This window comes from Bombus vosnesenskii, unplaced genomic scaffold (genome assembly GCF_011952255.1).
Source record: "Bombus vosnesenskii isolate JDL3184/JDL3185 unplaced genomic scaffold, Bvos_JDL3184-5_v1.1 scf7180000013275, whole genome shotgun sequence".
Classification (NCBI taxonomy): Eukaryota; Metazoa; Arthropoda; class Insecta; order Hymenoptera; family Apidae; genus Bombus; species Bombus vosnesenskii.
The window spans coordinates 540,217-552,984 of record NW_022882933.1 but is presented as its reverse complement, the minus strand read 5'-3'; the positions used below and the strand labels follow the sequence as shown (position 1 = coordinate 552,984).

Sequence of the window (12,768 nt, the reverse complement as noted above, 5' to 3'; positions counted from 1 at the left end):
GGTATACTACATACAGATTTCACAAATTAGAGAGCCTAGGAAAACATAATTGTGTGTATAAATTCTTTGGATGAAATGATTAATTTACGATGCAAAATGGTTAAAATTAATGCTATGGTTTTTGGGGTATTTCGTTGAAGTTTGAAATCCGCCAAATAGACGGATCCCGTAAACCTAGTGTTAAAAGCTGAGATTACAGATTTAAGAAAGAAGAACGGCTTGCAGTACTGCATGTCATAAAGAGTGGCATAGCCCTGCGCAGTTGTTTTAACGTTTATATCGATTTCCTGAGAACGAACGCATTAACGGCAAACCGCGAACGCTTAGTCTCTAAGGAGGAATGTGGCTACTATGCTCTGGTAACGCAAACCCCTCGATTGTATTCCTCTCTGTCTGATACCAAGTCCGTTTACCAGTTGTGTGCGTCCATCCCTCTCACGTATCTTTCTGTTCACTTTGGTCTCTTGCACTTCATCGAGGTTCCGCGGCTCCTAAATTTCCTACCCTTTAGTAATAATATATTTGTCCCATGGGTGTCGCTGAGCAAGCCCTCGCCCTCCTAAGACCTTGAACGCAACCATTATCTTATATATAACCAAGCTTCCTTCCTGGCCATTTTAGGACCATCCAACCCACGCTATATCTCAAGCTACGCTTATTCTTTCAAGATTCCACATCCGGAAATAAACTTTACCCTCGGTGCACGCACACATTAATTATGACACTATTCTTTAAGATTAGATAAAACGCAAGAGAAATAATGCAGCAGAATGTTTCACTAAAGTCCATAGGGAGAAACGTGAAAGCAATTTTAAAGTTCGATAATCAATCCCACTGTTACTAAAATTGTATTTTTAATTGGTTGTGTCATTGCATACGACAAGATTAATAAATCTTTAGATTAATAAATCTCACTGTGTCATTAGACGGAAGAGTTCTAATACGATACGATTAAGAAAACTTGCTGGATTTGAAGATGCAAATTTTTTGAGATTATTCGATAAGTTGAGGAAATTTTATGGAAAACAAATATACAATTATTAACATGAGAATATTTTAATACGATTCTTTAAATTTTCGGGGGGTTGGGGAAGTATATGTTTACCTCCAAAACGTAATAAAGAGACAATTTTGGTAAGATTTTAGTTACTAACCGATAACCTATTGGATTTTAAAACTTCTTCCATATAAAAAAAATGTTCTCGCGTTATACAGACTGTACCGTACAATGATTAAACCGGGGATGTTTATGCATTTATGGAAAGTTCAAAGGTGTAAGAATATACACAATGCACAAAATTCACGAAAATATATAAAATATCTAAAGTACGATAGTTGATATGATATTTAGTAAATATTACAAATTTCTGCACAGGTTTCATTTCTTTTGTCGTGTTCGTAAAAGCATGAAATTGCATAATCATTCGCCATAGTCTAATGATAATGTAATAAATATCATCATTCGAAATAAAAATGTGTATGAATATTTAAAAAAAGATTTAATTTTTTTTGGAATGAATTTAAAGTATTAGCGTACCGTCGCGATGTAATTTTCAGTTCAATTATATTGTCATTTTATAATATAATTTTCAGCTATCATTGTTCATACCCCCTTGACATTTAAAAAGACATGAAATCTGAAATAAATCGACAACTTCATGCTTTTCAAATGTACATAGAGAAAGCAGCGCAATTTAGACAAATATGTAGAGTAATGTAGTTGTTTCCAAACACGAAACTATGTGATCGTTAGTGAATACTGCGAATTCTGTAAATTGCTCTCTCAAATTATGCAGATTTCGTGTACTTTCATGCTCTCCAAAATCTACAGTATTTACTTACACTTTCGGCTCTTTAACGTCTATTTTTATATACATATATACCGAACCAGATTTTATTTTAAATCTGTTCTCGTACAATTAACATTTGAGAAAAATTACATTGAACCGTACAACAAATGTCTTTTTCAATTCTAAATTTTTTTCATTTGTATCACATTAAACAATTTCGTCGAAAAATGTATTCTTTTACAAGATTTATGACTCATGGTTAAGTAGAAAAATATAGAGATCTAAAAAATTGTTGCTCCGATTCATTCCAAAATGATTTCACTGACGAGGGACCCTATTAGAAATTTCCCACTATAGTAATCATTTCTTAATTATAACAATGATATCAATTATTTCCTACTATAGTGATTGGTATGATTGATCGATTACACCCTACATCTTGTAGGCAATCATAAACAATCTTGTAAACATCATATCGCGACGCTACATCACACATTTGTCCGGTGAAAACATTATATGATCGGTTACAAGTTATATGCTTGTACAGCTACTTGAATTGATAGTCTCTCACACAATCTTAATAACATGACTTTAAGCTGGTAACTCATCTAGTCGATCCTTTTACAGATATTACCACTTTTTCTTCGCAATCAATTCTTTTTAACTTCAATGACGCAAATATTGCGTAAGAGTATAAAGTCCTTCGAGTTATCATCAGTAGGTACTGTAGAACTAGTGGAACCTATTGGGTTTTCCGTTAAGTAGTTTGCACTTAAATCTGCATTAACAACTACTTTGGTAATTACTTTTCCGCCTTATAAAAATTAAAACACAGATTCCGCTCCAACATTTTGCTATATTATTAAGAAAGATTATTAAATCTAGATATAACAGCAATCAATTTATACCAAAATACACCGTTGGATCGATCAATTAGGCTTTACACTGTGGTAAAATGTAATTTGCAATTTGAGTACTTCCTCAAGAATTGCCCTAAGGTTAATAGCAAATCTGATACTCAACATTTGATACTGAAACTAACTATCGAATGTTCTGTGAAATATTAGTCTTATAGTTATTTCCACTAATAATAGTAGTAGTAGTTCCGATATTTATCTTACATCTCCATCTTCGTCGAAAACTGTTATTCCAAATGTCTTCAATTCTGATCGTCATAAGCAACTATAAATTTTATTACAATTGACTTTGTACTTTTAACTGTGTATAAATGTTCGTTGAAAAGTAAGTATCTTGAATATGATATATTTCTAATTTAAGCAAAAAGAAACGTTAAAAAGATCGTGTTGAAAATTACCACACTGTGCAGGCGTCGTTGAGCTAGTCGAGTTCATTCCTGAGGCTTTGTTAAACGGGATTGGTACCGAACCCATGGGACACGCTGGCCTCGAAGATCTCTATTATGTCAAAGCGGGACGAAATGAGCTTCTTGGGACTTTCCTTCGATTCATTCCAGTTCGAAAAACCGGCCGCTCAATAGAAATCATTTCGCCTTGGCCGTGCCAACAACTTTACAACTGGGATTTCCTCTCTTATGGCTTGATTCAAGTTTCGAAAATTTCCATATGATAAAGAAATTTTTTCCATAAGGTTATTTCAGCGAACAAATTAACACAAAATCATAGAGTCCATGGAAAGGAAAGTTTACATTGATATTCTCCATAATATGTTATATAGCGCAGATACTCTGACGTATGAACACCATTTTGAGCCTATTGAAATATAAAATTGTGTGAAAGCCAAAAAGAAGAAATATGCTTTCGAATCCGTTATAACAAAACTATTCGTTCTATTGAAATGTATTTTACTATGAATAAAACATAGGATAGACTATTGAAAAAAGATATTAGTTTTATGTATACATTTAAACACGAGAGGAGAGAGCAGCGTTATTTCATCTGTGTCGTGATAAGCATAACATCCTAGCGCTAGTAATTTTTGTAGTAACACTAACTGAATATTAAAAACTGACCACTAATATTAAAATAATTTTTAAAACTGTACCAATTTTTACTATTTTTATTCTATAAAATATAATTTTTTCTAAAGTCAATTACGTAGGTACAATAGAATATCGTTTCTGATATATAGTGATTAGTGATAATGGTTCTGAACATTGTAAAATATTGTATGTTTATTGTTCCATAATAACTTCACTATTTTTCACATTACTTTTAATCAGTCATATTCGATTCATTGTAGAAAATTTTTCGAAACATTTTACTTGACAATATGGTTTCCAGTCGACTGAATTGTTTCGAGGACTCCTTGGTTCTATGTTTTTCGATACTATTTCCATGATTAATTCCACGACCATTAACTTACAAGTAGGGTGCCCAGGCTGTTCAACCAACATTTCATTACAAAAGATATTATGTACATTGTAATGAATATAAATGTAAATGCTGCTAAATATATATTTTTTTAAGTAGTTAAATATCTATACTTACAATAAATATAAAGCCGTAATGAACTTTCTGAAGATATAATAAGTCAGGAATCTTGTTTTCGTTGATCAAGACGGCAACAATATTGAAATTTCGAATGCGCCTCGGCTGACAACGATTGATAAACTGGACATTCCATATCAGCGCACACCTTTTCTTGATGTCCATGACAAACGCCGTCGCAGATACATTGGAAGCGAGCGATTCGTATGATATGAAGATCTCCAACGTTTGTGAATGTATAATAATTTCCAGTTTTTAATTCCAATAATTCGTCTTCACCGTTAATATTTAAGAAGAATAAATTCGTATTGTTTTCAGCTAAAACACGACCAGGTAGAATTGCGGCGTATTTGTTTCTTACACCTTTCAGTTCCAGCATTTCTTTTTGCGCTTCCTGTAAAGAAATAGTGGAAATTAATTTGTCATATGTAAAAAAACGTTTTAAAACTTCCAAATTATTAAGCTTTTTCTTCAAGTTGATACTATAAACAAGAAAATGTAAACTCTTCTTAATACATGAAATTGAAATCGATCTCAAATCATATTCGACCAAAGATTTTGTACTTAGCTTTATATTTATACAGAACGTACACGAAATAAGTAAGTTTTGATTGTAGATCAACGTAAATGCTGAATGCTTAATTAAATAGTAAATTTAAAAAACAAGACCAAGCGCTTATTAACGAATATTAACGATACTACGCGTGTATGATATTAAAACTTCGTTGTTTTGAAATATTAAATTAATTAAAAATTGGCTACATTGTCCTTGTGATATAAATCCACTGATGCCTAAAATATTTAAATTATATATTTTAAAATCCCCCATGTCGAATATCGACATAAATCTCGAACTTTAAACTATGTGATACATAAAACAACAAATTTACCGCTATTTTACTTTCGAAGCGTCTCTCCTCCTTAAGTTTCCACCACTTCGTGTGCGCACTTTGATACATACTCTGTGCTTTCTCAAATTCTGGATAAACATTGGTGCCCAAGCTGTTATATCCAAACGCGCCAACTGCTTCAGTGTTACCATCTTTCCCGTAGGAGCTGCCACCCAAGAACCAAACAGTGTACTCTCTCAAAATTGGATACTGCTGCGTACGCAAATACCAATATAACGAGAAATATAGCGCTAACTCCTGATTTGGTCCACCTTGTCCAGGTTTGGAGCAAAGATTAACAGTTGGTCGCCCTCCCAACAGAAGGCACATTCCCAAACCCCATTTATCTTTTGCAGGGAATATTTCCTGCACCTTTTCATCGGTTAGAGGACAAATAGGACTGTCTCTCATCTCTAGGAACATCTCCAATTTATTAATTTTTCCCTCAACAGCCAAAATCATCAACGATGTAATTTTAACGTATTCACGAGCGAATTCTTGGATATCCCCTAAACAGGTTGAATTCAGTTTCACTGGAAACAAGCCTTTCTTGAACGCTTCTGTAGCCATACACTCCATGGCGTCTGCGTTACAGGCTATCACGTATCTATGAACAAACTTGTAATGTTTATCTGCGTCCAATTGCTTATCAGCGGCCATCGCCCATGGAACTGTTTCTTCTATCAAGTCTCGCACGCTTAAGGATACTCTATCCAAAAGTTTGTATTTTTCTAACACGGCGAGAGCTTTCTCGCCTTTTGGATCATACACGCATGGTCCACCTGAGAGTTGGGACATCGGCTCGGCGGAAACGTCTGACGTGATTAGAGTTATAACTCTCGCTGGGTAGGCCATTCGGGCTAAGTCGCCACCTAAAATCATTACAATTATTTTTGCGTATACATATTTATATATTTATTGGGATTATCTTTATAAATTGTGTATGACGTTTCGAGAATATTTTTATTAAATCTTTTGCGTTTGATTAAAAAATGAGAAGATAGTTTAGATATACATTGGGCATATTTTCAGACATTTCTTTCTTTTTTCATAGCTTCTTAGGTAGGAAGATATTTAACAGTTAGATTTAAAATTTTGGAACTTACAAGCTATTATCTACTGCAGATATATTTTATTCTAGAATTAACACTAATCAGTATACATTTAATTCTATAATTGTTATTAAAATGAATATTAATCTTTATGTAACTATAATCGTAAAAGTATGAATTTGCGTAGATTTTCACTGTCATAAACAATAGATAAGTTTCCTTATTTTTCTTGCCTCTAATCGCAGAAAGCTTGTTTCTCACGGTATTTATCTCTTCCGGAGTAGCGTCTGCAGCTTTCAATCTGTTCAATACCCTGAGCTTGTCCCTCAACGTGATAGTTTCTCGCGGCAGACAAAGAAGATCGTCGATCCCTTGCGAGAGCATGACAATCAGCAAATCTTTTTTCTTCAATTTCTTACAGTAATTTAGAATTCTTCTAGTTTCTATCACGGACTTTTCGTCTGGTTGCCCACCAGTTCCAGCTTCAACGTACGAAATACGACTATCTAAGGGAGGGAACGCTTCCGGATAGCTCCACATCATGAAAATTGATTTTCGTGGCACCACCATCCAACCTTTCTTTAAGTGTTTGCCTACGACTCGTTCGAACGCCGCACTCATCGTCACTGCTTCTTTCCCCCAACCAACCATATGTAAATTATTTTTCAATCTATATCTAACGCCTTTGATCGACAAAATTGATCGGCCGTCGTATTTTATTTTCTCTGGTATTATCATGGACGTGTATACACACCTTATACCAGTCTCAGCGATTTGGCTTAAGTCATCACGAATCTGTAACAAGACAAACATAAGCATCCTATGTAACATTTCTTCGCAGTATTATAATTATCGTTAAAATTTTATACGCAAGCCGATTTCATGAACTTTTATTCAATGTAATAATATTACAGCTTCTATCGATTTATACTTTCTGTAAATAATACATTTTTCCATTGCTAACTATGTACATCGAAGGTATTTTCGTCTATTTTAATGTATAAATATAATAAACGAGCGCTGCGCAAACTAGAATATTTTCTGTGAGAAAATTCAAAATTCATTACGGCATATTTGACGGAATATTTCATAGCGAGAAGATAAATATACGTAAAAGTCCGTTAAAAAGTTGGGATAATAATAATTATAAAATCTTACAGGCACGTTCCTGTCGAATTTTTTATTCAGTCCTCGTTTGATTATATTCATATTTATATTCGTTATTTTGAATTATATCCTATGCGTATTACTCAAACCTATGATAATCCTCTTAATGCAAAATATCTTGATAAAAAAATAATACTTTTTAATTATCAGCATTACGATACAATATTACGATACAGCATTAAAAGTGATATAAGTTTCGATGAAATAAAACTTTACGCTATAACGCAATGATTCGTCTAAAAAATAGCATGTAGTAATATGCGCAAAACCTGTAACATAATCTTTTCACTTCCTGTTTTGTGGGCATCTCTAATCGCTTTCTGTTCCTCCCTTTCCCTTTTATCAGTACGTGCATTTTGTATGGCTATTTTATTATTTCTTCTTCTCTCCAACGAACGTTTAACTTCGTCTATTTTTGTTTGTCTCTTCGCTTGTATCTTTGCGACTCTTTTGGCTCTTTCTTCTTCTAAAACCGGATCGATGTATGATGGCCTTCGTTTTTTTGTTTTTCGGTACTTTGGAGCTTTCTGTCTGGCAGTCATATTTATTGCAAAACACTACTACATTACAGCTTAATTTTATCGTATCTACATTTTGGTAATATTACATTTTTGATGAAATTTAGAAGTGTGATTAGGTTATTGTACCCATGTTTGTACCGATGTTTAGTGAACTCAGCTATTATTTCTGAATAAAATCAACAAATTTTAACTATCGATAAAATATCATCATAGACTAAACACGCGATTCTTTTTCGTACCTCATGATCTCATGTCACATGCGACGTTATCGATTCAGTAGAATAAGAATAGACTTGTCTTGATGTCACATTAATGGAAACCTTGCGTATCAGATTCTGAAATACCGACGTAGTAGAAAATCAGAATGTTCCTTACCACCGTATAGAGGGCAAGGTAACCCTCAAAACGTGGGCACGAAAAAGCAATGAATATCGCTTCTATTCCATCCCTCGTCGCTAATTTACTACATGGTGTTATCTACAAACGGTAAGTCGCATGCTTGTTGTTTTTCCAGTTACTAACCGTTTCATTTCCTGTTTTCTACTAGAACATTTTGAAAGAGGTCCTGGTGCACTCCTGTTAAGCGTTAGATAGGCCACCGTAGGGTTTTAGTCGGTAAGAGTCCGACATTACCCCGTCGCTTCCTAAAAGAGTGGCAGGGTGTCCATGAGGATTTCCCCAGGTAAAAAAAAAGAAGTAGGACATAACATCGGCACCAGTGATTGCTTTTATCTTTTCGCGCCATCGATATTTCAAATACGAATATTCGAAAAATTATACAGTGACAAGCATAGGAACAAGAAAATTTCTTGCACTACATTGAATTTAATTTAGTTTGTAATTACTACTTGAAATAAACTTTAAATGCCGTCTTATATTTATAACGCTTTAAAATTTGTAAATCCTATTACAAAAAAGAAAAAAGAATAAAAGCAAAAAAGAAACATTTCAAATATGAAATATTACATAATAACGTAAAGTAGTAAATGCGAGTGACTTTTTGCCTATTTATACGCTCGCCACTTTATGTCTGTTCTATCCTCCACATTCTAAGCATTGTTATCACGAGACAAAGATTTATGAGACGTAACTATGATACGTAACAGTACAATTCGTTCAAACCAAGTTACTCATTTGCATGTTTCACGTTAATATTAGTACGAAGTACACTGATCTTATAAGTCTATTATATCTTCAATAAGTTATTACTAATATGATATTACTAATAAATTATTATAAATTAATAAACTCTAACTTTTGAAATCAACGTATTCGTGGCATATTGAAAGAAATTGTACATTTAAATTCATCTATATCAATTATAGATAATATATTTTCAATGTATTTTCTAATTTAAATTATTAAACAGTCTTCATTATTATATTCCATAAACAATATGTACAAATATCTGATCCACTATTTACAAAGCAGTTGAATCATATTGATGTTACTTGAAATATTATAATTTATATGATACCAACCACTTGCACAAATCGCGAATTCGGTGTAATTTTATGAAACCTAATATTTTCGAATTACTTGAAGATGTTTAAAAGTTGAAAGTTTTCCACGTGTTTCCTTCCTATAGGTTGCTTCTACATACTATCGTATAGGTCATGAACATGAAATTTATCAGTAACTGACTGACAGAAATAAATATAATTAACTAACGAAGTTAGTGTAAAGCAGTTCTGCTTTCGTAAGACTTGAAAAGGTCGGATTAATAGACACTCGTTTCGATGATTAATGGAATAAAGACTACCACTAGATTCAACTAAGACCAACTAGCAATGTCAAGCGGAAAATTGCTGCCATTTATCATAAGAAATCACTCGGGTGATATTTCAATGAACAGGAATTGTGGGTCAGTTTTCTCAGTAGTAATATTCGTTGGCAATAGGCAGCGCAGCTTCGGAAAACTCGACTAAATCGTCTCTGACTCTGAACAAAAACTTACATCACTCGTTACGTCTGTTAAAAGGCTAATTCGCTAACGTAACAGAGTATTAAAACTGCGCAAACCTATTACCCGAGTATAAGTTAGATGAAACTAATGGCAAAATCCAAGGTTTCTTCTAAAATCGAATACACGTGTAAGTTTTTTTTTATTATTATTTAATTTGTACTTTACAATTTGTCCAGCTGGACATTTGGTAAATTTTTCAAACTTAATTGCTAAATAACATGTGGATGGCTACCCCCAGCGGGATACTATCATGTGTAAGTTGAGACGCAGTAACTAAAAGTATCTATTAAAAAGATTTTAAGAAACGATTATTTATCTACTTTTAATAAATATAATATTTAAATAAATATATATCGCAGTTAATGGATTTCCAATAAAATAAGCGACGATTTTTATTTCAAATAAAATTTATTTCGATTATTTTCAAATATTTCCTTCGTTGTAAATCGATGATAATTATTAATATATTCTTTGATCTATTACTTAATTATCAGCTGATAATTCGAAACATTTTAGAATTTTTTTTATTTAGAAAGAACAAAAATTATGAACACTTTCTTCGTTTATGAGCTAAAGTAAAGATTGGCTGCTTGTTGACTTTAAATGCCAAGCATCTCAAAGCATAGCCTTGTTCTTTCATTCATACTCATTCGTTGCGTTTATTTGCGAACTGAGTTTAGGAAATTCCAGAGATGAAAACTTGCCACGTATTCGTTCGTATCGAGTTTACAGATTCGTGTGTGTCAGTATTAACAACATTGAGATACATCAATCTTTGTTATTTGACGGCTGGAAACTTCATTAACATCGTAATTGTTCCAATCCTCAATACATAAAAATCCAATCTTCGCTTTAGCTCATAAACGAAGAAGGTTTTCATAACTTTTATTCTTTCTAAATAAAAAAAAATTGTTTTGATAAGGCCTGATACAAATTAAAAGATACAAATTAAACATATTTAATGAGACTAACTTCATTACTAGCTATATATTTAAGGTGACTACTCATGCTATTCGAACTGCAGACTCGTACTTATTATTTGTTATTTTCTCGTATTTATTTTCAGCATGAGTCATTCAGTGATTCGAAGTAATGATATAGCACTTGAGTGTACGAGTTGAAGAATAAACGTTTTATAAAGTGCCCTGTACGCCAGCTGCACTTCCACGTGTTAATATGAAACATAAAGACCCACGTGTTAATATGAAAACACAAACTTAAAAAAGATTCAGAGCAAAATTTAAGATAAATTTTAGAAACGATATGTCTTTATAAAATCTTTATATTTTATATTTATATATATATAAATCAATATAAAATCAATATAAAATCAATATAAATCAATATAAAAATTAGTGTTATTAATTGTAATAACAGTTATCGCAATTGAGTAAATGATTTTAATTTATGTGCGTGTTCGAGTTTATGTGAATTAAAGCAAATTAATGAAAAACCATCCAATCTTATTGTACTAAGTAAATAAAATACGAGTTTAATATAAATTAAATAGAAAATTACATTTCTCTTAATTTCAGTATCGTATGAAAAATATAGTGTGTAGAAAAATGTTATGTTACTTATATACGTAAAAATGTCAACATAAATAAGAGAACCATTATCTTTACCTTAAACCAAATTGTTCTAAGAAATCAGCGGAGGAATATTATAACTTGTCTTTTTAACGAATGCACATAAAAATCTATGTTATTAATCGAATAGAACTCGGAAGAACTGCTTCAGGTGTTTGACAATTTACTGATGCTTTCAACTAACCGACTAAAAAGTATTTGAAAATTCAATGAATTTAAACAGCTAAGCTTCATCGAATCGCTATGTTTGCAAAGCAAAACAAGCAGAATGACTACAATCACGAAAATCTTTTTTTAATCAACACTTTACGCTAACTGTAACTTTTATTATTTGTGTTTCAAAGTATGTATAAATATTGCAAAAACATAAGTGCAAAATATCACTGAAAGAGACTTCGTAGTTTGTTTATACCAAAGAAGTCGCAAAATAGAATTGGCTCTAAGAGAAGAGCGTATGCTACTGTGCAAATATCCTAAAATAAATTATACATCAGCTACATAAGCTAAAACACCAGACTATGCAGATTGAAACGAAGTTTCAAATGAATATAATCAAATATCATTACTATTGAAAAACAATATTAAATAAAATTATTGTATCATACAAGATCATTGTAGTCGTTAGATTATGCAATATTTCATATTTGCATTAATTCAGTAATTAATGTACAAACAGATAATAAATATCATTTTCCAAAATATTTGTTTGAAGAAATATTATCCTTTATTATTATACAGTAATTCCATATAATATCATATTTAAAAATGAACCACCTGCTCCGTTTAAAAATAAACATACATATTCAATTTAGATCAAATTACCAAACGGATATAAGCCGATCTTTGTATCCTCATTCAGCAATCCATTAAAAATTCATTGACCGTGTGTTCGAAAGAAAATCTTTGGGTTCTGTACAGAAGAGCAATTCAAAGAGTAGAAAGCAGCGAAGTACTTGACTAGATGATCGTCACGTGCGAAACGTGACTGTCTGCTGATGTTGTCGAAACACGTGACCATGCTCAGCTATATATCTATTTAATAATCAGAACGAAAACCGAGTGCACTGTCTCATCGTTTCAACATTATCAAACTGTTCCCTCCCCTTGTACGATCCGTCGTCCCGTATCGATCTACACGAATAGTGTCAATAAGGAGCCATCAGATCCATTTACACGCGTTTATGCAGGACATGTCTTGTTGTAACGTGTCTAATATTAGCCTCAATCAGAGCCAATAAAGGAGAAAATAGCGCGACACGAGTACGCGCTATTATTTATCGTACGTAACGTACACGTGACGCGATTCTTCGTCAATATATAAAGGT

The 12,768-nt window shown here is 32.5% G+C and overlaps 1 protein-coding gene across 1 annotated transcript; it reads right to left on the bottom strand.

The window, feature by feature from the left end:
- Window positions 1-4,264: 4,264 nt before the first annotated feature.
- Window positions 4,265-7,909, bottom strand: LOC117231905 (glycerate kinase-like). Its single transcript, XM_033490842.1, has 4 exons — window positions 7,637-7,909; window positions 6,434-6,995; window positions 5,149-6,020; window positions 4,265-4,652 (listed from the first exon to the last, which is right to left on the bottom strand). Exons 1-4 carry the CDS (start codon window positions 7,907-7,909, stop codon window positions 4,302-4,304), a joined length of 2,058 nt encoding a protein of 685 aa, XP_033346733.1. The 3' UTR covers window positions 4,265-4,301.
- Between the last annotated feature and the right edge of the window lie 4,859 nt (window positions 7,910-12,768).

Excerpts from the sequence above, each read along its gene's own strand:
- LOC117231905 (XM_033490842.1), bottom strand. The coding sequence starts at position 7,909 with ATGACTGCCAGACAGAAAGCTCCAAAGTACCGAAAAACAAAAAAACGA. Across the intron at positions 6,996-7,636 it reads GTGAAAAGATTATGTTACAG|ATTCGTGATGACTTAAGCCA; the intron begins GTTTTGCGCATA and ends GTCTTGTTACAG. Across the intron at positions 6,021-6,433 it reads CAAGCTTTCTGCGATTAGAG|GTGGCGACTTAGCCCGAATG; the intron begins GCAAGAAAAATA and ends TAATGATTTTAG.